General features: G+C 40.3%; 2 protein-coding genes across 2 annotated transcripts; both read left to right on the top strand.

Moving 5' to 3' along the window:
- Window positions 1-665: 665 nt before the first annotated feature.
- LOC132977959 (transketolase-like) lies at window positions 666-10,847 on the top strand. Its single transcript, XM_061042902.1, has 14 exons — window positions 666-964; window positions 2,915-3,032; window positions 3,163-3,276; window positions 3,394-3,491; window positions 4,307-4,498; window positions 4,689-4,807; window positions 4,931-5,127; window positions 5,239-5,403; window positions 6,884-7,040; window positions 7,473-7,603; window positions 7,696-7,779; window positions 7,922-8,015; window positions 8,583-8,705; window positions 9,804-10,847. Exons 1-14 carry the CDS (start codon window positions 858-860, stop codon window positions 9,989-9,991), a joined length of 1,887 nt encoding a protein of 628 aa, XP_060898885.1. The 5' UTR covers window positions 666-857; the 3' UTR covers window positions 9,992-10,847.
- A 4,121-nt stretch (window positions 10,848-14,968) lies between these two features.
- Window positions 14,969-25,781, top strand: LOC132977957 (protein bicaudal D homolog 2-like). Its single transcript, XM_061042900.1, has 8 exons — window positions 14,969-15,561; window positions 18,725-18,937; window positions 19,632-19,784; window positions 19,935-20,399; window positions 20,802-21,806; window positions 22,263-22,414; window positions 22,881-23,103; window positions 24,435-25,781. Exons 1-8 carry the CDS (start codon window positions 15,322-15,324, stop codon window positions 24,435-24,437), a joined length of 2,454 nt encoding a protein of 817 aa, XP_060898883.1. The 5' UTR covers window positions 14,969-15,321; the 3' UTR covers window positions 24,438-25,781.
- The last annotated feature ends 160 nt before the right edge of the window (window positions 25,782-25,941 follow it).

Raw genomic sequence — 25,941 nt, 5'->3', positions numbered from 1 at the left:
TTTCTTTGTGTATTTTTTCACCACTTTTACATACATTTTGTTGCTTTAACAATGTTTGTGGGATATAAGCTCAGGTATGGATACTGAGTTCAAAGTACGAGATTTGAAAATGTGTGTTATCGAACTTGAATTATTCAGTTGCAGAAAAATATGTCTCTGATTCTTGTTTTTTTTTTTTTAATCCTTCTCTCTCTTTTATTGTTAATTATATTTGTATATCAGTCAAATATCAATCATCTTTGTGAAATAAAATTCAGTTCAAACACACTTAACTTAGTGATGTGTGCGGTGAATAATAACAAAGAATAATTAACCATCAACATCTGAGTTATTAGTACCGACAGTAAAGCCAATGTGAATTAGGGCGCGATGCTTCAGATGTCCCACCCTCCTTCATCCAATTATCCAGCCCCTCCCTTTAGACACACACACACAAATACAACGGTCTACATATGTGACACACCTCCAGCATCCCAGTCACATGCTGGCCAATGAAATGAGAGCTCTTTGATTTTAGCACCAACACCCAGCTCACGTCACTGGGTTCCCCCTCCTCTCCTCCTGTGTGTGTGCATGTGTGTGTATATGTGTGTATGTGCGTGCAGTGTGTGTCCTTGTGCATCTATGTGTTCACATGCCTGACAGGATAAATCCAGCTTTCCCCTCCACTCTCTCTCTCTTTCTCTGTGGCTCTGTCACTCACACACACACACAGACACACACTCACAGGTGCTGCTCATTGGCAAACCCATCTTTCTCACACACACACACACACACACATTTCGAACACACAAACCCAACAGAGGGTATTAGTTGGTCCACTTTTCTGGTGCTGAGGAATTTCGTATTTTGTCTTCATGGAGGATTACCACAAACCAGACCAGCAGACAGTGCAGGCGCTGAGGAACATCGCCAACCGCCTCCGAATCCACGCCATCAAAGCAACAACTGCAGCGGGCAACGGGTGAGTCCCCCAAAAGTGTCTCACACATCAGCTTAAATATTGTGCATGCAATACAAAAAGCACACATATTAAAAAAATGTCTGCAAACAGAGTACAAACTTTACATTTCTTTGCAGCATGCACAGATAAACAGATTAAAAAGTCACAGCTCTTGAACTGAATATGTGCATACACACACACACACACACACACACACACACACACATAGAGTCAGACATGCAGTGTGTGTGTGCAAGTGAGGGGCCAAAGGAACAGCATGTCCTGCCTTTGTTCTCCTCCTTTGGTCGACTGATTGAATCATTTCAACATCCACTCTTCAATTTTTAATTAGCCGGCTTTGATATTTCAACTAAGAACTAAATGAAATGAAAATATCTTCACTTCATAAAGTGCTTTAAACTGCTTTTTTTGCTCATGATGATGATAAATATGAAAAAGAAAGTGTTGCAGAAATTCACACCGTTTTTGTAACTCTTTTGAGAATAGTCGATATATACACATGCACTGCAAGACACTTGTATAAAAACAGAGATTTAGAGTGAAAACTTTGCAGATGAGATTCACATTGAAGAGAATGCCTAATAATGTAAATATAATATATTGTCTGGTGTTGAATGCATTTAGATTATGTGACAATTGTATATATAAGTGGTTTTGAGGATAAATGTTTCTTTACTTGACTGTATTTCTGGCTTTGGAATTGAAATATAATTCTCTGCTGTATTGCGCACAATAGACCACCATGTGCAGAGCTGGCTTGTGTGCGTGCTGAAGAGATGCTGTGCATGCTTGCTCGCTTCAGTTTTGCAAAAGAAAATGACTTATAAGCTAATGTTATATATTGAATATGAAGTCCTTTTATAGATTTGTATAAAGTCTGCTGTAGTATTGTTCCATGTGTGACATCATATCATTCAATCTGAAATGAAATAGTCAATAATGTAAGTTTTTATCCCACTATAATTGTCAGTGTTTGAGGAGCTACATGAAATGAACTAAACATAAGTTTTAGAAGAGTAGTGCAGAGTTATTGTATTATTGCACAGTTCTGCAGAGTTTGACTTTGCTGGGAACAAAGGGATGTAAGACTGAGTGGATTTTGAGAAAAAAAAAAAAAATCACCGAGAATATTCAGATAATCTGAGTATTAATTGCTTTGTTAAAACAACAAATAACGTCAGCTTCTAAATCTTTATTCTTTTCTCTTTTTTTTGATCACGTTGTGAAATAGAAAAACAGTGTTACACGAGGAAAAGGTCAATTAGCATCATTATTAGGGGTGCAAGATATTTCGTAGGTTCCAGTGTTTGAAGGTTTTGGTGGTCATTTTGGAAGTTGATGGTTGTATTCCATTTATGTGTAAGGATTGTTTACAACAGCAATACAAAGAAAGAATCGAGTTCTCTTTGTTAACCCACTGACGGCCTTTGTTTGGAGCACACAGCATGTTGTCTAGGCTCTCTGACCGGCTCTAATAGCATTGAAAAATTGTCTTTATAAAGTGTATCTGAATCCATATTTAGTAAAAAAAAACGACTGGTCCCTCATATTTTATATATATATATGTATATATTTGGGATTCTTTGGATTTCGACATCTTTAGCAAGAATTTTGAATTTTGGAATTTCTTTGTTGTTCCTCTGATACCACAAGTTGAATTATCCTCTCATTAACACACATTCAGATCTGCACTGTGGCATTTCCAAAAACAATAAAACACCACAAATGTTTAGTTTTCGTTCCACTCAAAAGGATGTATGCTTGTTTTTTTTCAATTGCTATTATTTTACTTCTCTTGCTGTTTTTTCATCATAAGTCTTGACGTAATAACCTGAAACATTAAATGTGAGACAGTGAGTGTGTCTTTGTGTTTACATTACTTTGTGCATGTGTAGCTTTATAGCATGTCTTCTCTATGTGTAAATGCACTGTCTCTCCTCTGTTGTGCAGACACCCGACATCATGCTGCAGTGTGGCAGAGATCATGTCGGTGCTTTTCTTCCACACCATGAGGTACCGCTACGACGACCCAAGGAACTTCAACAACGACCGCTTCATCCTGTCCAAGGTGAGGGTCAAAAAGTCCTGCTGGTGGCCAAGTTTTTCTCCCTTTCCAGAATGTAAACCTTTCAATTGAATAAATCAAGCATTCTTATTGCAAAAGATAACATCAGATTGTGTTTTTTTCTCTTTCACAGGGCCATGCTGCTCCGGCCCTGTACTCCATGTGGGTTGAAGCAGGCTTCCTGAAGGAAAGCGAGATGCTCAGTTTGTGCCACGTGGACTCTTCCATGGACATTCACTCAACCCATGTAAGCTCTAACATACTGTCACACACTGGGGGATCATACCATGGAGCAAAAGACATCATACCAGCTGTGTAGTTTCTTGAGATTTGACAATATGTGTGTATTTTGTGTGCATTTCAGAAGCACCAGTTTATGGATTTGGCCACCGGCTCTTTGGGTCAGGGTCTTGGTGTGGCCTGTGGAATGGCTTACACTGGGAAATACTTTGACAAGTCCAGGTAATATCTCACACATGCCCCTAAAAAAACCACACCAACACACATGTGAAAACAGAAAACTAATTTGACCATTTCTACGTATTTCGTTAGCTTTAGATTAGATTACTTGCATGAATGCATCCAAAGCTCTGACACAGTCAAAGATTCGAATCATAGTTTTGTTTTAGGGGGGTTTCTGAGCTTTGAGTGTGTAAGATTAAGCATTCAGGATTTTCCAGATTGTGTGGGCGTGTGCTCCAGCTACATGCTCTGCTCGCCCGATTCTTCTGCTCTAATAATCACAGGCCCAGCAGTTTTAACGCAGTTCATTCTTCGCTTTCAGGATCAAATTTAAGCAATGTGCTATCACCCATGTATCTGTTTTTTTGTCTTTTACTCTAATTTATCAACACGATATGTTTTTCATTTTCCTTTGTTGTGTGTTCCCAGTTTAAAAAAAGAGAGAGTTGAGAATCTAAATTTGACATATTTGTCTGATCATACCCTACATATATTACAATCATTTTCTTTATATAAAATAATATTTCCCATTCAAACAACTCTGGGATTCTTAAGTGAGACATGATTCAGAGGCAGGTGTGAAACTCAGCTCATGCCTTCAGGGCCCTCAGTAAGCTTTTATCCTCCTGTCACAGCTGCCTACAGACTGGACTGTCAGATGCTGCAAAGAGAATCAATCTGACTGGAAAAGTGTCAGAGAACATTTTCACAAGATCTGCCTCCTCTTGAAAGCGCAGCACCCCACCCTAATGTGAACAAACACCTCAGATACACATATATACTTATTGTGCAGTGGTGTGTGTTCTCCCCCTCAGTTACCGTGTGTACTGCCTGCTGGGGGATGGGGAGATGTCAGAGGGTGCTGTCTGGGAGGCGATGATGTTTGCCTCATACTACCAGCTTGACAACCTGGTGGCCATTATGGACATCAACCGCCTGGGCCAAAGTGACTCTGCACCCCTGCAGCACCACGTGGAGAAATATCAGAAGCGCTGTGAAGCTTTTGGGTAACTGTGCATCGAACAGAAATATATGGTTGTAGAGGCTAACAGTGTACTATACTGTATTTGCTGGTAGATTGATGAAAATACAACAGCACTATTTATTTTCTTCAGTTTTGTCCATTCCCTTTACCTTTCTGATCAAACTGTACCAAGTGTGTTCTAATGTGTGTCTGTGCTGTTTGTGTGTGTAAAGCTGGCATGCCATCATTGTGGATGGACACAGTGTGGAGGAGCTTTGCAAAGCTCTCAGCCAGGCCCGTCATCAACCTACCGCCATCATTGCTAAAACCATCAAGGGCAAAGGCATTCCAGGTAACAAATCATAAGTCGCTTTCACTTCTTATCACTTCAGTGCATCCCATGGGCAAAGGCACACAGTATCACCTTTCCAGTGTATGGATATGCCTATTCAGTGCCATGTGTCTGGTATTTCAGCTGCAGAGGATAAGCTCGGGTGGCACGCCAAACCTCTGCCTAAAGATATGGCCGACATGGTCATGAAGGATCTGCAGAGCCGCATCATGAACAGCAGCAAGCACCTGTACCCTCCTGCTCCAATGGAGGACTCCCCACCTGTCAGCCTGAGGAACATCAGGATGCCGAGCGCACCCAGCTACAAGGCTGGAGAAAAGGTTTGTCGACATCCACTCTCAGCGGTGTTCCATAAGAATTCAAACCTCGGAGGCAACTCCTGAACAATGTTTGAAGATGAACCGATACATTTTCATTTTCTCTCTTATTAGATCTCCACACGGAAGGCGTACGGTGTGGCGTTGGCCAAGTTAGGCCGCTACAATGATCGTGTGGTGGCTCTTGATGGAGACACAAACAACCTGACTTACTCAGAGATCTTCAAGAATGAGCACCCAAACCGCTTCGTGGAGTGCTACATTGCTCAGCAGAACATGGTACGATCCCCCAGGATTCTCAAGAACTTTGCCCATTTCACAATCCTTAAAGCTCCTGTGGAAAACTATTCAATTTGTGTCTGTTCCCCCTGTGAAAAAAGCAGTACCTCTTAACTCTTGAGAGGTATATATGTCTCGCAAAATATGTAAGTGGACAAAATGTCCTTTGTGTATCACTCATTGGGAATATTTTTGCCGCGGAAAACTTAAAAAGTTAAAGGCTGTTTAAAGCATTTGCTTTTAATCACTTTGTCTGACACCTACCCCCGGAAGCGGTTACAGTTATCAAAAATAACTTGATGAAAATAGTCAAGCTTTATGCTGATGGTCTCATTTTCTTCTGTAGCTTATAAGAAGGCATTAATGTTATTTTCAGTCTTTTTCATAACAAGTTATAAAATCCTCACAGGAGCTTTAAGAAACATTTTTTTTTTAAATATTTTTTGTTCTAAAATTCTCTATAATCTTTTAATATTTTTTAAACAGTCTCTCTTTGGCATGGTGATTTTGTTGGGTGAATTGCATATGTACAGTCTTTCATCTCACAGCTGTGAGTCTGCTTCTGGCTCATTTGATTATATATGAGTTGTCCGTCCATAATGTAAAGACACAGTACACGCTCCTCCTTATGGTCCCTGTGGCTGCAGCTGACACCAGCGGTTACGCAGCACAATTACTTTGCCCTCTGTCATTATTTTAGCTAATAAGATTAAGCTCATATAATTTGGAGAAAGGCGATCAGACATGTGTTCTTTGCGCTGTTATGACTCCAGCAGCAGCCAATGTAGGTCAGCCATGTGTGTGATGATAATCAGATTTGACAAGTGAATTCGGAGGTAAAATATTAATAAGCGCAGCAGGGTGGGGCCATCTGGCTCAATGCATGAGAAAAATCTAAAGTTGAACAGCGACATTTGTGCAGCTTATAGGGAAAAAAATGCTTTGCATTTAAATCAGGGGATTGCCACTACAACACAAAATAGCTCCTGAAATACTTTTTTTACTACATTTATTTCATTTATCACAATTTTTTTTTGGGGGGGGGAAACAGCTGCCAGTTCAGAAGCAGTTTGTTTCTCCGATTGTATCTGTAAGCATTTACCTTACATCACTTTTGCACTCCATGGATTTTGGGATATTGTTTCTGGGAAAGCATGAAAAGAGCTGGATTGTGCAGAGTTTGGGAGATAGGACAGAGGAAATGATTTGTAAGAGGAGGCATGCCACTGATCCGTCCATATGGGAAAATAAGCTCTGGAGATTTAGAGAAAACTCTCCTCCATAACTCTCTACTTACTGTCCCCTAAGTAAAAAAAAAAAAAAAAGCCTTCAATAAGGTTTGTCCTGCAGATGTTTGACCTTTTGGGTGATCTTTTTGAGTTCAGGCCTGTTTAACCTGTCTCCATGTTATCTGACATACGAGGTTTGTTTGTATTTTTTGTGCTCTTATATGTATAGTAATGATGAACTCCTTTCCCAGGTCAGTGTCGCCATGGGCTGTGCCGCCCGTGAGAGGAACGTCGTGTTTGCCAGCACTCTCTCTTCCTTTTTCACCCGCGCCTACGACCAGCTCCGCATGGCAGCCATCTCTGAGAGTAACATTAACGTGTGCGGCTCCCACTGTGGCCTTTCCACCGGTTTGTACTCCACTCACCACAACCTCAGTCAACCACCTTACCCACCCAAACCTTCACACAATTTTCCTTTTTCCTTTTCCTTCACAATGAAGCCAGACATTTTCACACAATATCCCTAATATATTAGTTTAAAAAAAAAAAGTGTGTTTGTGAGTGCAATCCTCTCTTTTCCCGTAAATCCTGTGATTTCCTCACCTTTACATCACTTTGGCCTTGCAGCTAGTTCTCACTCCCCCCCCTTTCCTCCCTTCCTGCCTGTCCTGGAAGCTGTCAGCAGGAGAGCAGGTGTTCCTCTGTTAGCGCAGGTATACTGCATGCAAAGTCTGGCTATATGTTTATGGATCTGCATGCATCTACTCACCTGACCTCACAGTTACTTATGCAGATACTCTGAATGTTGGACGTATGAAGCTTACCATTAATGTATCACAGGAGAGGAAGGCCCCTCTTTGATGGGTCTGGAGGACGTGGCAATGTTCAGGGCTCTTCCCACAGCGACCATCTTCTACCCCTGTGATGGTGTGTCCACGGAGAAAGCTGTGGAACTGGCTGCATCCACAAAGGTAAGATCTCGACACAGTGTTCAGGCTCTGGAAGATTTATTTTCTCTCGGAAAGTCCCACTGGTGATTGCATTTTTTTGTCTCGTAATTTAGGGTGTTTGCTACATCCGAACCAGCCGCCAAGACAGTGCCATCATCTACAATAGCAACGAGGACTTCCATGTTGGACAGGCCAAGGTGAGGAAGTGCTTGTGCTTGCATAGCAGTAAGCAAAATGTGTGAGGAAAATCAGGAAAACACGGAACAAAACAAAAGTATCAAGCCAAACACTATAGGCACTGTGATGTGAAACAGAAGATGACACATTTCTTGATGCCAGGTGGTGTATCAGAGCAAAGAGGACCAAGTGACTGTGGTTGCAGCTGGAGTGACTCTGCACGAGGCCCTTGCTGCAGCTGAGCACTTAAAGAAAGGTGCAGTACAACAAATGAACACCCCATGTAACGTCGGACATATCAAACAAATGAAAATGCAATATGTTTTACTTTAATGCTGTATGAACGTATTTTAAGATTAGCCAGAATTTGTACTTGTTTCCATAAATAACACCGCCAATTTTCTGAATTTAAAACAATTTAGTAAGGTTGGACTCTTCAGTTTTAACGCCTTTAGTTCTGAAACATTTCTCTGAATTTTAAAGAAACATATCTCCTTCAATAATTGTCTTCCGACACTCTTCCCGGCATGCAGTCCGGCCTTTTGTTATGCTCTCACTTGCATACACGATGGCTGCTTGATCTGAAAAAACACCTTAAGTAATAGTTAATACAGTTTGTAGTTTAATTGTTTCACTGTTGTGTCTCAATACATCCATTGTCTTAATTTAACTTTGATTTCTTGTTACTGTGGAAACCCATGTTGAACTTGGATATCCTGACCTTAGAGACATTATTTAAACAACATGTTCCAGTTGCAATGATGTCATTAATGGTATCACCATATATATTTGGGTTCTCATCTGAATTACCTGAACTTTCCAGAGAGGATCTCAGTCAGGGTCATTGACCCCTTCACCATCAAACCTCTGGATGTGAAAACCATCATGGACCACACACGCTCCACCAGAGGACGCCTGCTCACCGTGGAGGACCACTACTATGAAGGTGTGCATTTAAGACGCTTATACTGTTCAGCTTCTACATAATGTATGACAAACGCCAACTCAGCAGCAACAAGCTCCTCAGCATGATGTAGCTGGCCATCATTGGTCCACATCCTCGGGTGTGTTGCGGTGGCACATTTTCATTGGTTCAGTGAGGGGGACGCAGTGCGGTGGCGTTTGTCTATTGGCTTATAGGAAGCTGACTGTTGTGTGCAGACAAGGTATCGGATTTGTGGTGCATTTTTGTAAGTGCGAGAGCCAGAGAGGCAGAGTGCTGTCAGATTTCCTTAACTGTGCGTGTGCCCGTGGGGCTCTCTGTGACCTAGATAGAACAGACAGCCAGGCCTCGTGTCTGTGAGGGAGAGAGGGGAAGGCTGATGGCATGGACACCACTAGACAAAGGATACTGGGCATCAGTCTGATGTTGGGATATCATCACATTCAGTTTCATTTAAACCTGGACCATATTATGGTGGTGTAATACTAACATGTAAACTTGTGTGTAATGGTTTCTTGTCCTGTCTATTTACTGTGAATACTGCATGTAATGCATTTGTGCATATTTACAACCTCATCTTTGATGTCAGTAAAGCTCTAAACCTTTCGAGGCAATTTGATCTCTCTATTTATTGGTGCAATTCTACGTGTATTCAAGTATTCAAAACGTTTTGTTGAAAACAAAAATGAATTCAAATCAAATCAAATATACGATAAAAATATATATTTTTAATTCTTTAAAAGATGTCAAATTAGTGCTTTAGTGCTTTTTTATTCACTACTTATATTATAAGTACTTAAAAGCGTAAAGTATTTATTGATGATAATAATTTTTGGGTTTTGACTATTGGTGGTAAAAACGTTGGTCATTTTAATGCCATTTCTGAGTATTTCATAACGTTTACACAAAATTGTTTATCAGCAGCAAATGAATCCATAATAAAATTATATCATGAGTTTAAATTAGTTTAAAACAGTTTAAAGATAAGGTCAAACTCAAACTACTACAGATAAATATCCTCCTGTTATATCAAAGCATGAGCAATGAGACAATTGACAGGGGGCGTTTTCCTTTAATAACTTTTCAAATGTTTTCCCACAGGTGGTCTCGGGGAGGCAGTTTCCTCAGCTATGGTCAACGAGTCCAGCTTCAATCTGCACCGTCTGGCCGTGTCTCACGTCCCCCGCTGTGGCAAACCCCATGAGCTGCTCAAGATCCACGGCATCGACCGTGACGCCATTGTGCAGGCCGTCCGCAAGATGGTCAGCAGCTCCACCAACGCCAAGTAACTTTCCTCCCTGCCCCACCCACCTGTCTGATCACACCCCTGCAGCTGATGGTTAACCGTCGAATATGTTTTTGATTCACAAGACACCCAGCTCTTAAAAAAAAAAAAAAATCCTTCACTGTGAATGCCCTTAAGTGTGTACTGAAGTAATGTGATTTTGTGCTTTACACTTTGAAGTAGATTTCCACCTTTTGACCCTTCTTTCATTCATCCATCACCCCACACCAAAGGACAGAGATATGCACATATCCTCATCATACAGAAATCAAAATGTGGCAGTAATAACTATACTTTGTGATGCTCTTGTGTGTGTTTTTTTTAAAAAAGCTCTTCGATGACATTAATCTGGAAATGTTTTTATATTGTTCTGATGTAGCCCTTTATAAAAATGGGTGGGGCCTAGGTTCAAAGTAAGTGTTGATCATGACCACAGTGTCAGAAAAAGACAGATGAGTTGTTGTTTAGTAGAAGGTAGTGGGAAAAATAATCAAACAAATGTAGTTAGGTCGTAAAGAGCAGTCACTTAAAATCACATCTTAAGACTACACAAACTGTTGTGATTTCAATAGCTGTATCATTTCTCTTCAGCACTGTGTGTTTCTGAGTTTACCATCAACCCACACACCTCCATGTTCATTTGTGCTAGCCATACATCTGGAGGGTAGCAACAGTGTGATGATAGTGACATCGTCTTTTTTTAAACATAAGTTGGAGTGCTGAAGAGAGGAGAGGATGACTGTCTGTGAGTGTAAAGGTAGTGTTACATCTGACTTGTGAACCCAAGAACAAACACTTTCTTTGTTACTTGAAATTTTGTATGTACCTTACTTTCATGTAATAAAGCCCTCTGCATTTGATACTGTGTCTGTGATAGTCTGTCACTTTCTCTCCTATATACACATAGCAGTAGCTCTTATTGCTTTGTTGATTTTCTCCTGTACATGTATAAGTGATGTTTTTTTAACAAGAAATCCCTCAAATTGTCAAATTCATCACTCATCGAGAATCTGTGTAAAAAAAGAAAACAAGGCTGTTTCTGCAGGTGGACAACGTTTTTCTTCCTGCACAAAGACTACAACTCACCGCTATATGTTTGTTGTTTAACTCGAGCAGGGTAAAATAATGTTGGTATTTCCGAGACAGAAAGCTCACATCTGAATGATCATCTAGTGTGTGTTTAGACATTATTTGTCCCAGGATGCTTCTGTGCTGACGTTGGTGTTACCTCGCCTGCAGCATTGATGTCTATAAGCCTTGATCTCATAGTTGTCTGCTATTTCACGTATAGTAACAATAAGGCGTGAGCCCGACCAAGGATTTACATAGTCGAACATGATTCGTTGGATTTTGCTTACCGTCGAGTGTCTTCTTTTTTTTGCGCTCATTGATCCATACTGTCATTTGCTGATGGGCCATCTGTGGGACGTCAGTGTGTGTGTGTGTAGATTCACCACAACAGCCACAATCTACGCATCTGTGAGACCACTGACAAAGAAACCTTCTATTGACTTACCATGAAGATTAACTGTACTCTCCCGATCGTAGGGTCCCCACGATCCAAATCCAGTAAAAGATTTAATCCAAACACATTTCTTCCTTGAAAATCAATGGATTGCATCAAATTTGCCAACGCTGTGTTGTCTGCTATGATTTATTTTACTGATTGAATTCTTTAGACTGCTACAGCTCAAAATGCCGGCCTCACTCTACCAGGTGGTGCCTGCCCCTGTTCTGTTCCGGTCAATGCATGCAACTGTGCCAATGACTTACTTTCTTCTTGCCAATAAAAGTCTGTACAGTGGATATGCTGATAGGGATGATTTCTTTATTCACACTTGGGAGATTGATTAAAAGTACAATTGTTTTTCAGAATTGCATCAAAAGCAAAATTAAATGTCTGTCAAATATCTGGTGGGGCTCATGTCCCTGTTATTATTTTAGGGTTGCTGAGATGAAATTTAGAGGTGACGAAGCACCCCCAAAAAAGGCTAAAAAAAAAATCACCTATCACCATCTTCACCTCAATTGCCAGTGCCCATGTACATTTCAAATGTTTGTTCTCAGGAACTCATCTATCAGATCCTTAACTCAAAATCACGAGAAAAGATCCCGTAAATTTGAGATCATGATCTTGTAGTTATGAGATCAGAGGTCTAAAAAAAAGTTTTCTTGTGTGAATGCCATTCACTTCAGTATGTATGAGGTTGTTTCTTGATAGATTTACTGTTTCAGTGTAATACATCAAACACACTCTTCTCTGTGTAGATAACACAGGTGTGAGTGTAGATTCCTTCTACCACCAGGGGCGCTGTTGCTCTCTCAGCCTCCTTTCCCGAGACACAAATAACACTCAGATGATACAAATACTATGACTTCAACTTTCAAACACTTAATTCAAGCTGTGTAAAAGATGAACAAATGTGCATAATTTAAAACAACATTTGTAAGCATGCCTACCTTAGAGAGCTGCATTTCCGTTTTGCTCCACAGAGGGAAAACATTATAAGTCCACATCCACAAGACAGTGGGAAAACTGGAACAAAAAACAACATGTAAGCATATATTTTTCTTTTTTTAATCTCCGGGTGTTTTGCATATTTAACATGCTGTGAAGTCATGTGGCTTTACCGTCATATGATCTGAAGTTCAGGATGGCCACAAGGAGTGCAGAAAAAAATCCAAAGTGAACATCTAAAGAGTTGGAAGGGGATGTTACTTTTTTTAACTTGGATAGTAATTCAAAATAAGATTAAAATGTTTTTTTTTTCAAAAAATAGTTTTTGTACTATTAGCTGACGTTGGCATTTTAAATGTCGGCAGTATTCTTACTTACTTACTCCAGTGTCTAAATATTGATCACTCAACATTTGAAAACTCTCCATGTTACATGAATGGGCTAAGATTTTAAATTTAAAAAAGTCTGTAGAAATAGATATAAAAGATGATTAATCTGTTACAGTTTTACAACAAAATGCTCATTACTATATCATTTAGTAAATGTATACCTCCTCTGTCATAGGGAGGGCCTTTACATGCCTTTGTATGGGCCTGTATGTCTGAAAGGAAACATACAACATGAACACTGATGTTATTTCCACTGGAACAATGTAATAAGGGAATTTTCTCAAATTAAACGAGGGCTGTTTCTCTCTGTAACATTTGTGTCATGTAAATTCAGCTTACCTAACAGTGGGCTTACAAACTGAAACAGTAGGGTGAAAACTGCAGCAACAGCTGATGGCTCAACTATAGCTGAAATGCGACACAAACACTATTCAATTATGTAGATTTGTTATAGAGTAGTTCCAATGTACATAATCCATGCAGAATGTTAAAACACGAGTGATTCTTGATATACTTACAACGAAAGGGACTATAGAGTGCTGTTCCCCACCCCAGACCGAAGCAGATTGAAAAGAAATGGTAATATTTGTCTGAAAATGTCCAGAGGTGAACATTAATGTGAGGGAGAACCAGCCAATGAAGTTGAATTGCTTTTTATGGTATGATGTGCCACCACCCTGAGTTTGTAATGTTTGATGTACATACAGTGTTGATACAAGTTTACAAATAGGTTCTTTACGTATTCCTGAAAGAGAAACATTATCATGATCACTTGGCAGAGACAGATACTGTTGAAATGAGTAGGTTGTTACAAGAGAAACAGAGGGAGACTTTAAAAGAAAAAACAGGAGAGAGAGCTGTAAAGAGTATACATAGTGATCAAACATAGTAATATAAATATACAGTTAGAGATAGATATACAACAGGACAGGTGAAAGATCCAGAAACACAAGTTAACTCACCATCTCTGTTCAGCTGCAGCAGCTTGATTCTCTGGGCAGGTGAAACAAGAACAGGAAATTCAACTTGAGGAAGGTAAATTCCAAACCCCTCCAACAACAAATGTGCACAGACACAGGAAAGTCCCAGACAAGATAGTTTTGCTTTCACATTTGACTGATTTTAAAGTCAAGTTTAAAGGCTTAAGAACATTGGAAATATGTGGAAACTTTTCTTCACTTTTCTTTTCAGGTTTATTTATTCATTTCATGGACACATTTACATCTTTAAAAATGAAAAGGTTTTGTTTGGGAATCCATACATTTTAACGATACATAAACTTAGAAAAAATGCTAAGGCAAAAAAGTTGGCTACAGCCTTGCGTTCACTTTTTTTATTTACCTATTTCCTATTTTAGGGGTTGGGAATTCAAGATAACATAAGATAAGATATACTTTCCCCATTGTGGGGGAATTTTGTTGTCACAACAGCAGAGGGCGATGGTAATCAAAGGAATAACAAAATGAAAAAATATTAAAACCATCTAACAATAATTAAATACAACAAGAAAGATATAGTATAATAACAATAACATGTATGTAACCTTCACTTGAGGGAAGATATGAACCAGTTTTCAAAACACACAAATAGTGTGTAGCATGTTGACATGATAAAGTGAATATAGTGCCATAAAGATTGTACATGTGAAGAATAACTGAAAATATAATTTATGTAGGCTAATTGCACACTGGATAAGGCATATGCAACTAAGTTTGAATTAAGTATTGGTCACTAGTGATGCAGTTATAGACCGAAGGGGGTTCAGCTCATGCAGTCAACAAAGTTCATGATGACCTGCCTGTATTCCTGTTCGTTCTTCTCAGAAACACACCCAACGATGGTTGTGTCATCAGAGAACTTGACAGGTGACAGCTCAATAGCAAGTCATTTATTACCAATCTTTTGGAAATATTGGACAGAGAATTGTAAAAAAAAAAAAAAAATGAAGGAGAAAACATAGACGGTCCCTTTAATATAAAAACAAATAGGCCTTTGAATCTGCCTTGTGTGCAGTTGTAGTTTCATTAGGAAGCCTCTAGGTGGCAGCGTTGTATTGACATATTCAATTCGTAGCCGGCTCCCTTCCAGCCTGCGAAATGCATTCTGGTACTTGAAGGCAATATGAAAGCCACAGTGCTTCTTCAGGGAGATACTGCCGTAGCGTTTAGAACTACATTTCCCGTCACACTCAAACAGATTTGAATGTCGTTCAGGGGTAGCTTTTTCTAATCGATGATCTCAAGTTCCCTATGACAACTTGGCGAAGAGGCTAAAGAAAAACTCCATGAGAATGACTAATGTATCGTTGAGCTTAGTCGAAGTCTGTGTCGGAAAGGGACAAAGGGAACGAAACGCAATTTAAAGTTCCAACAATGCGGTTCAAACAAAGAAGGCAGTGATTTGCGGTCTCGGCGGTTTTATATGCAGCCCCTGCTAGACAGGGCTGGGTCCCGTTAAGTTCCAGTTGGGAGTCGTCGGCTCCCCAAGATGTCCATGGAGGAGAAGGAGTATGCCGAGGCGGTGCTGGTGACAGAGGCCGGGCCGCAGTGGCTCCAGGCCGAGGTCGAGCGTCTTACCCGGGAGCTCCGTGAAACGACCCATGAGAAGATCCAGGCGGCTGAGTACGGGCTCGCGGTGCTGGAGGAGAAACAGCAGCTCAAGCAGCGATTTGATGAATTGGAGACAGAGTACGAGACGGTCCGACATGAGCTGGACCAGCTGAAGGAGGTAACCTTAGGTCACAGCCACGCAACCCATCGCTTTAGAAATATCTTCAGTGGGTGTAGCGTTTAATGTATCAGAATTAAGACACTCGGTATGTGACGGTAGCCGCAGGAATCCAGGTAGCATTACGGTCAAAAAGTAGCCTCTGCAATGTTGGACATTCTAGTTTCCGACGGTTTTGAACGTGTCAGCCCCACAGTCTATAAACAGAACCGTGTTGGAGTTAGCGGTCAGTCGATCATCTGCCGGCTTTCGTTCAAGGCAAACTTTAAGTATGTAATTGCCTTAAATTTAAAGTTGACAAGCTAAAAGTCACGTCTTATTAAGAAGAACGAAAAATGATTTAAATCATATTCACGTTTTTTCCCTCGAGGAAAACAATTGTTACGTGGCATAATGGTTTATTTACAAGTTGATATTACTTTTTCATCACTTGTCTGTACTTGCTCTTGGTATGTACTGATGACGTCTGCAGCTGCAGTATTATGTCATATTAACATGCCAGTGTGGCAAACTTGCTGTGATTTTATTGGGTGTAATATAAAAGGCTACTAGGGTAGTCGATACCAGAATTTTAGTAAACCTCAATCATTCCGGTAACTTTTTTTTTATACCACAGCAACAAAAATGGAAGTAATAGGCAACCAATTTTGGGTAATCTATTTATTATTTATTTAAAGTGCAAGCGAACTTCTTCACACTGTCAAAAACTGCATGTATTTGTGCAGTTTAGATCACAGAAGCTTTGTGGTTTAGATCTATTATCTTAAAGCCTTGATACTTTCAGTTTTGTCAATCATTAAAATACAGGAGACTGTATCATATTTTAACATGTTTTTAAAAAAGTATCACATTATGAGACATTTTGACAACATTAATGGTCCAGTTGTTTATTCTGCCATCACAAATATGTGATAACGTGTTCAGTTTGATTAAAACTATCAATATACACTTTAGTTTAAGTCCATCTTACAATGCTTGCACAGTTAAACTGGACTGCAGTTCGTTCAGATGCCTATTGGTTTTTAACCATATAATCAGTGTTAAAATGTTATAACTATAAATCTCTGAGCTTTTTTTCTTGTGTGAAAATGAGACTTGATTTCCAGAGAGAAGTCTGTATTTTCCCTTAAGTTAATTTTGGTCAGAGTTGTGGCATGTTTGACGTAAGTTTATCAACCTTAATGGGAAGTGCACCCGAGACACTTCCTCGTGGGCTTTAGCAATCAGCAATTGTGGTTTCCATCCGTTGTCATGACTATTAATGAATTCTTGTTTTGAGATATTTGATTTTTATGTTGTTTCACTTGTAGCCAGAAAGCCACAAAGGCAAATCATTTTGATCAGATTAGTTGTGTAAATAGTGAACTAACAGTAAGACAATCACATGGATGTTAGCTTCCCTTTTTATTGATTAATTGATTTAACATTTGGACTTTAAAATCTTACTAAATCTCGGAAATATCAGTCAAATTATTTTAACATTTAAGTTCTAATAATTACAAAGAAAGAAATCCACCCAAAACTGCAAATACAGAATGTTTAGCATTTTAGCTTGAAATATACTGAAATGATTACCCATCATAATCATGAGTGATTGATTAAGACTCATATTGTCATATTGTTATTGTATTTGTCAACACATAAATCACATTTCCTGTGAAAATGAGCTGACTTGTATCCTTACTGGATGAAAACTGGAGTTTTCACGGATGCTTCGTTGATTGATTTTAGTTATAGGGGAATTTTTTTTTGTCTTTATTACATTATTCATGCTGCAGCTCACGGTCCAGTCACGTCATGACTCATTGTTCTTGTCATTTTCTTGGTACCTCATGACTTACTTCTCTCTTCAGTAGTGTCTGTCAGTGAGGCTGATGTTGGAAAATGAATCATAAATCAAGGCCAACTGTGCTGTAAGATCAGGTCATACCAGACCGGCCACAGCTCGTCAGTTTAACTGAAACATTACCCGTTTGGCTCTGTTATGGATTTTTAAAAGTCTCTGAGTTAGTCTTCTGTGGGAATCAGATATCCACCTATCCCTCATGTGAACTGTTAGTGATTTGACTTGACTGTAGGCTTTGCTTGGTATCCACCCATGGAAGGACAAGGAAAGAGCAACTCTCTGAGGCCACCACATGAAAAACCTGTTTTTTTTCCTCTTTTTGGGGCTGTCTTACTTTTGCCTCTCCATTGCACCTTGTTGTCAATTTCTGAAAGTGAATACAAAAAACAACAACAAAGCAATTCTGACAGCCCTGAATAAGATAAGCAGTTAGATCAACCTGAACTCCTGTTTTACTTAGAAAGGGCTTTTAAAAGTACAACTGAATGGAGTAGGAACAGCTGCATCATTTCAATGACAGTATTTCATTTCAACCTTACAATACAAGAAGAAGTAACCTTTCTGTGAACAATAAGTCTGCAGTTACTAACAGAAACACGTTCTCATAAGCTTTCACAATGTTGAACATGTAACACGATAAACAAACACGCCGTTCATTTAGCAGATGTGTGTGTGTCTGTGCACTGGCTGCAGCTGAAGCAAACGCTGTGTAGTCAAACCAAACAGCAAAGGAGGTGCGTGCATTAAGGGGCTTTACCTTTACAGCGCTCTGTATCGGGGTTTGTTTGTCTAAAAGTTTGCTACTACAGCAGGCTGGGGGATCCCAACGGAGCATTCACGAACATTTGGAGCTGCTGTTGGTCTTCACTTAGAGAGATAAAGAGATAAAGTTTTGAATCAATTTTGGGGTTTCTTTCTGCAACAGAAGTTAAGGTGGAGGGTGTGTGTTGTTAAGGCGGCTGCCTTGACTATAAAGTGCTGTGTGAAACACTGGATGACTTTAGTGCTTGCAGTAATATCTTTCCAAGGTTGTTTGGTGTGTAATGTGATCAACTTGATATAGCACCAAAACATAGCTGAAGGCTGACACAGCACATGTGAGCCAATGGTCTCTCTCTGCAACACACCAGGCAATCAAAACAGCCAGTCATAAATGCAGTGAATCACAGGGCCAGGTATGTTTTATAGACTGTTATCTATACTTATCTTTAGTAATCTTTTCATTACACCTGCTTCAGTGTTTGTGTGTTTTGAACCAGATCAAAGTAGTGTTGTTGCCCCGGTGTTTATTATTTCTCTTTTCCGTCTGTCCCTCAGGCCTTTGGACAAGCTCACTCTACCCACAGGAAGGTGGCAGCAGACGGGGAAAGCAGGGAAGAGTCGCTGATCCTGGAGTCCGCCAGTAAGGAGGCTCTGTATCAACAGAAGGTCCTCGAGCTGCAGAGTGAGCTGCGACAGGCCAAAGTCTCACTCACCAGTGTGCAATCTGAAAATGAACGCCTGTCATCGATTGCCCTTGAGATGAGAGAGGTAATGGTTTAAATTGGCCAATGTAAAAACAAAAACGTCATCTGTTTTAACAAAGTCCCTATATTTAGATAAAAAATAGGATTTGCCAGGTTAATCTTCTCCTCTTCTGCATCTTGCTGAAACCTCCATCCACTGTTTACATTTGTGGTGTGTTTTCATTCAAGCCTTTTAAGTCGTAAAACCGAGGAAACTTAAAGTACTTTCAATGAGATGTTACTTTTTTCTAACTTAAAACTGGCCCACAGTTGTATTTGAATCAAATTACTTTAAGTTAAAAAAAAAGACTCCTTGTATGTCACAGTTTCAAGCAAAAATAGGATAGAAGAGAGGGTTAGTGACGCTTCTGGAAGTTTAGATTGACTTGGAGGCCCGGACCACCCCAACAGAAGTTTGTTGTGGGGGAGGGTCAGTCAGCAGGAAAGATGATGTAATGTCCACTGGGAGTGACACAAAGGATGTTCTCTGCCAGGGCTCTCTGTAGAGTGGACTGAGAAGTGGACCATGTCCTTCTTCCGGTCGTTACTTTCATCTCGCCTCTGTGGAATGTGAAACACCCACAGACGCACCAGACAAGTTGCAAGGACGAATGATCTTTTACGCGATCAATGATAAAGCATCTTAATTATTCTGTTAGTTTATTCTGATGCAATTCAACATAATGTGCCACCTCTTTCCCCTCTCCTGTGGTTTTCAGAGTTCCGATCTGGCAGAACTGCAGCGCGGTCAGCTGCGCGATGACATCAGAGAGTACAAGGTGCGGGAGGCTCGTCTGTTGCAGGACTACAGTGAGCTGGAGGAGGAGAACATCTCTCTGCAGAAACAAGTGTCTGTGCTGAGACAGAGCCAGGTGAGAGGTGTATTGTTTAATGATCACTGGAAAATATTCCTTTGCTCATTCTGGACAATTTGAGGCTCTTTTGTCACATAGAAAAACCCATAGCATTGAACTGAGTAAAGCTACTGACAGCCTTATTCATATTTATGAACATCTGCATAGGTGGAATTTGAAGGTCTAAAGCACGAGATCCGCCGTCTTGAGGAGGACTCCCAGTGCTTACACAGCCAGCTGGACGAAGCCGTGGGTCTAAGAGAAATTGCAGAGCGCCAGCTGGCGGAAGCCTTAGAAACTATAAAAACAGAGCGCGAGCAGAAGGCTACCCTGCGCAAGGAGCTCTCCCACTACATGACCATCGGCGGCTCTGTGTACAACGGCTCTTTCAACATCTCCATCGACAACCTCAAACTCCACGATGACCCCTCTGCCATCGGCGAGCCTGACAACGACGATCTCATCAGAGGCTTTGAGAACGGCCTGGCCAAAGCAGGTGAAGGTGACGATGACAACAGAGCCCCGGGGAACAAGAGAGGGGACGCCTTCAAGCCGGCTCCGAGCTTGGTGGATGACCTGCTGAGTGAGCTCAACATCTCTGAGATCCAGAAACTCAAACAGCAGCTGATGCAGGTATAAAGTCTATGAGATACTCTTTGACCATCCAGTACTAATACTAGCACAATTACTGCAGTTTGTTGTAGCACCCATGTTTCAATGCAGTCGTTCAAAGTCGGTTTCACTTTCAGCTGTATATTTGAATCGTATACTTGCCATACACACAAGTCTCAATAATTGAAGATACACTGTAATTACACTGACTGTCCACTCTAAGTGTGGACAAGAGCTGCCCTTTGCTTACATTGTAAATACATGATCATGTAAGGCCATAGCAACTGCGTAGAACATTTTGTTATCTGTGGAGTTCCTGATATGTTATCTGTAGAGTTGCTAATATATGTTTTTGTGTATTTGTTATTGGATAATAGGTAATAAAGTTGATTGATGGATTTTAATACCTTGTCTTTATATTAGGTGGAGCGGGAGAAAGTCGCCCTGATGAACTCCCTCCAGGAGAACCAGAAGCACCTGGAACAGGCCTACGGGACTGTGTCTGAGCAGAAGGAAACTGTCAACAGGCTGACTGAAAATCTCAGCGCAATGAGGAAACTGCAGGCCAGTAAGGAGCGCCAGTCTGCCCTGGACAGCGAAAAAGACCGAGACAGCCACGATGATGGAGACTACTATGAGCTGGACATAAATGGACCTGAGATCCTGAAGTGTAAGTACACCGTGGCGGTGTCTGAAGCTGGGGAGCTGAGGCAGGAGCTGAAGTCTCTGAGAGCAAAGTACGAGGAGTGTCGGACACAGTATGAAGACGAGCGAGGCCGGCTGGATGGCGACATTCAGGACTTGAGGACAAGATTTGCGTGCCTGGAAAAGATCAGCCAGGCTGATAAAGCAGAGGTGGCTCGTCTGGAGAAGGAGCTCCGTCTGGTCAGTGAGGCTGCAGGAGAATCACTCGGCAGCCTTAATGTGGCTCAGGATGAGCTCATAGCTTTCAGCGAAGAGCTGGCTAATCTCTACAACCATGTGTGCATGTGCAACAATGAGACGCCAAACCGTGTCATGCTTGATTACTACAAAGAAGGTAAGGCCAAAGTAAGACGAGGTCAGGAAGGCAAGGAGCACCAGTCTTCTGTACTTCTCTCTAATGGGCTTATCACTGACACTGAGTCTGTAAAGGCAGACTCCAGCACCACTAAAGTCACCCCAGTTCCACCCCCCGAGCACCGGCCTGAGTCCATGAACGTCTACAATCTCGTAGCCATCATCAGAGACCAGATCCGCCACCTTCAGCAGGCGGTGGACCGCACCACTGACCTGTCGCGGCAGAGACTCGCCAATCTGGAGCTGAGCACAGTGGCAGACAAAGACAAAGAGGCCTGCATGGAAGAGATCCTCAAACTGAAGTCCCTGCTGAGCACCAAAAGGGAGCAGATCGCCACTCTCCGAGCTGTGCTCAAAGCCAACAAACAGGTCAGAGGACCACTCTCTGTGTGTGTGTGTGTGTGTGTGTGTGTGTGTGTGTGTGTGTGTGTGTGTGTGTGTGTGTGTGTGTGTGTGTGTGTGTGTGTGTGTGTGTGTGTGTGTGTGTGTGTGTGTGTGTGTGTGTGTGTGTGTGTGTGTGTGTGTGTGTGTGTGTGTGTGTGTGTGTGTGTGTGTGTGTGTGTGTGTGTGTGTGTGTGTGTGTGTGTGTGTGTGTGTGTGTGTGTGTGTGTGTGTGTGTGTGTGTGTGTGTGTGTCCGTCCGTGTATGTATGGACATGTCTGCTGTGTATGATAAAGAAAGGAAGGATATTCATTGTTTCATGTTTCTCAAACTGAAAGCCAAACAAAAGGGGAAACGTTTGCCCCAGCTGAAAATAACTGCTGAGTTAAGATGAGGTAAAAGTTTAAGAAAATGTATAATTATATACGATTTTGTTCCTTTTAGACGGCTGAGGTTGCCCTGGCCAACCTGAAGAGTAAATATGAAAGTGAGAAGGCCATGGTGACTGAGACGATAATGAAGCTCCGCAATGAACTGAAGGCTCTGAAGGAGGATGCTGCTACGTTCTCCTCTCTTCGAGCCATGTTTGCCACAAGGTATGATTCCATATGATCACAAGTTCGCTTATTCCTGACATACTTTAAATGAGCCATCATGTGACATCCACAGATCCAGGTGGTCCAGGGCTTAAACTGTAATGCATGACATCTATTTTAACTGTGTCTTTAACTGGAAATATAACAAAATGGGATCTAAATATGTCCTTAAATCTACCTCTTTTTAGCATCTTTTTCTAGTTAAAGAAAGAGATAGTTGAAAAAAGAATGCTTATTTTGTTATATGTCAGAATATAAGAGAGACACAATTCATTGTGGGAACAGTCTGATGTAATACTTGTGTGAATCAGCTAGCAGAGACTTCATCCTCCCATCTGGAAATGCTGTCTGGGCAATGGAGAAAACATGTGACAGCAGCAGAGGCAGTTCATGCGTAACTGCTCCATCTGCTGGAAAGAAAGTAAATCTCTTCGTGCTTCTTTTTCTCCTCATATCTGCCTCCCAGGTGTGATGAGTATGTGATCCAGCTGGATGACATGCAGAGGCAGCTGGCTGCCGCAGAGGATGAGAAGAAGACCTTGAATTCTTTGTTACGTATGGCCATCCAACAGAAACTTGCATTGACTCAGCGCCTGGAGGATTTGGAGTTTGACCATGAGCAGGCGCGCCGTTCCACAGCGGCGGGAGGAAAGGGCAAAACAAAGGGCAAGGGAGCCTCCTCCAACCATGTAAGTCGGAGGCTGTGCTACAGAAACCACTCTGAGCCACTGAGCATCTGCAGACGCCACAGGTTCATCTGCAAAGCTTTCCTTGGCTTTCATAAAATTCTATATCTCATGTATTTATTTATCTACAAGATTTGCATCTCTCTGAGGCTTTACGTACACCCCCTTCTTCTAACTCTAAGCTCTCTGTTCCTATGACCTTAACACCTCTTATACTAACTGTATACTAAAATTACTACTTTAGCTCTAAACTATCCTTTTCTCTTGTGCTGCTCTTTGTCATTTTGTGAAACAATTCCTGTATTTTTTCTGAATATTCAATATTTGTAGTTTTCCTAATAAAATAAAAAACTGATGGACATGGCACATATTGCACAAGCATGGGGTATAAGCTTGTTTTTATCCTTATTTGGCCTGAGAACCAAATGATACTGGATACCTTCTTGCTAATTTTATTCCGTCTGACACTTGCTTTCAGGCTGCCACCCTTTCAGATTTGATGTGATAATTATAATCGGGCTTAATTTATCATGCCGTCTATTTCAGAGTTCAGTGATAAGTTAATAGGCGGGTGAGTGTGTTGGTGGAAAATGCAATGAAGAAGATAATACCATTTTACACCCGTATTTAGCAACTGTTGACTGGGATTTTCCTTTTGAGGAGTTAGTTGTGAAAGGTTAACTTTTTTTTTTCTTCCTTTTTTTTTTTTTTGCTGTTTATGTTTTTCCAAAATTTTATTATATAGGATCTAAAGTAAGGAACTTGACAACATTCTTTAGCTTTATGAGCCTACAGTTGTACCACCAGTCTTAGCATAGTACTTTCTGTTTTTCTCTTCTGATTCTTTATTGCTAAAAACAGTTTGTTTGTTTTTTTAATTCAATCGCTTGTGAGATATTCTTAAAACAGAATCAGTTTGGCACTGTGAATTTTTACATGGCTAATGATGAAAATGTAATATCAAAGCCAAACAAAGTTACAATTACTGTTTGCACATTTACATTGTTTTATTTATTTAAAAATAAAGTATTGTGTTCTTAAACAGAAATGATTTATATGTTTAAGGTTTGTGGCATAGAAGATTGAGGTTAGAAAAGTCAGCTCCTTGTCAAAAAGGTTTTCTAAAATATTTGCCTGAAACATACTACGCAGTATCTGACTTTCATTTACTCTTGCATGCATAACACTGCATGCTCAGTCCTCTGCTTCCTGCTTCCATCTAACCTTCATGGCTGCTAACTCCATTTTTCAACTCCATCTCTCATTCAGTGGAAATGAAATTTCAACAATCGATTTAATGTGATTTATCCTCTGTTTTATCTTTCCATTTGCAGTAAATCAATCTTGCCAAGTGTCCTACAGTGGGTCCGTCTGAGTGTCTGACACTTGCCAATCACCTTTGCTCCTGGTTCCTTCACTCTCTAATCATGATCCTAATCGTGTTATCGCTAACACGGGAACATATCCAGCAGTATTTTTTTTCCAGGGGCCTTGTTTTAGAGTGCCAAAACAATTATGTCACATTCTGTCAAAACCTTTTAAGTAAAGAGAGAGTGACTCACCGTGTCAGCTGCCCACTGGAGTCCTTCAGTCTTCCAACAAAAGGAACCACTATTCTAACTGAACCAGAGACAGAATCAAGATGGGTGTTTCGCTGATTGCTTTTTGCCTGTTACTCTGAATGAGCACTTTTTGTTTTACCGATTTGCTCTTAGTTTATTCCTCTGTCTAAAACCATACTAATTGTGTCAAATATTATCAACGTTTTTACTGTATGTCTAGATTCTCTATGACATTATCGAGTGCTTCAACATATTTTTATCTCTATTTATTTTTTAATGAGAACCAGAGATTTTGTTGTTACTAAATTAGACCACACCTTTCAACTCACTGGTTGAAATGAAACAAAAGAGAAGAAGCTTTTCATGCCTTAGTTGTTTTTCTTTGGCCTTAGATTTTATTTTGGGTGCCTTTTCTGACAGTCCAGAGACACATGGCATCGTGGTTGTCAGGATTTTTGTTTACCATGCTTTGTGTTTGGCTCATAAAAAAACTCTAACACATACTATTCAAAATAGTATTATTATTCTAATTAAGTTTTTTTAACTTGATTCAGTACAATTGGACTCTTTTTTTTGTACACATGACAGAGCTGTTACATATCCAGTTGTTACAAAAACTGAGGTTTTATGAATATGGAAGAATAATGCAAATATTATTTAAATATTTCTAAGTTAAGGTCGGATGTTAATAGTATTCATAAACTTTTATTTGTGAATTTGTGTTTTTTATGCAGTTTTTTTTAATACATCCTTTGTGTCAAATAATTTCTGCCGACAGTAATCCTTCAGTGCCATTTTCTATTTGTTTATTAAGCAAGTGCAATGTATTAAAATGGCAAGGAGTAATTGTTAAAAAATATATATATTTTACACATTGTTGTTCCCAAACTTGGTCCTAATGAATTTTACATGTTTTTGTTTTAACCACAGCTGTATTTATTTGACACTGTTCAGACTACAGGATGTCATTGTCCTTTTTTTGTTTCACGAGGAAGTTTTCAGAAGAGGTAGCTGGTCAGAGTATCGATACGACTGAACTTGTGGTAAGATTCATGACTGCGGCCTGCTATTGGTTGCTAACAGTTATGGCTTGTGAAGAAATAAATATAACTTTCACAATTCTGTAGTTTGTGTTCTTTTTTTTAAATGAAAAATATAAAACAATACTCTAACTACTTTTTTTAAGTACACAGATTATTCAGCAGCTAAATGCAAGCTACATTATTATGGACAAAGTGTTTAAAACATGTTTATTTATTCCAAAACCCTTATGTAGTAT

The sequence above is a fragment of the Labrus mixtus genome, chromosome 7 (genome assembly GCF_963584025.1).
Source record: "Labrus mixtus chromosome 7, fLabMix1.1, whole genome shotgun sequence".
NCBI classification, from domain to species: domain Eukaryota; kingdom Metazoa; phylum Chordata; class Actinopteri; order Labriformes; family Labridae; genus Labrus; species Labrus mixtus.
This window is presented reverse-complemented; position numbering and strand designations above follow the sequence as displayed.

Coding starts and splice junctions, on each gene's coding strand:
- LOC132977959 (XM_061042902.1), top strand. CDS start 858: ATGGAGGATTACCACAAACCAGACCAGCAGACAGTGCAGGCGCTGAGG. Junction 3,277..3,393: donor TGGACATTCACTCAACCCAT/GTAAGCTCTAAC, acceptor TGTGCATTTCAG/AAGCACCAGTTTATGGATTT. Junction 4,808..4,930: donor CAAGGGCAAAGGCATTCCAG/GTAACAAATCAT, acceptor CTGGTATTTCAG/CTGCAGAGGATAAGCTCGGG.
- LOC132977957 (XM_061042900.1), top strand. CDS start 15,322: ATGTCCATGGAGGAGAAGGAGTATGCCGAGGCGGTGCTGGTGACAGAG. Junction 18,938..19,631: donor TTGCCCTTGAGATGAGAGAG/GTAATGGTTTAA, acceptor TGTGGTTTTCAG/AGTTCCGATCTGGCAGAACT. Junction 22,415..22,880: donor CGAGCCATGTTTGCCACAAG/GTATGATTCCAT, acceptor TCTGCCTCCCAG/GTGTGATGAGTATGTGATCC.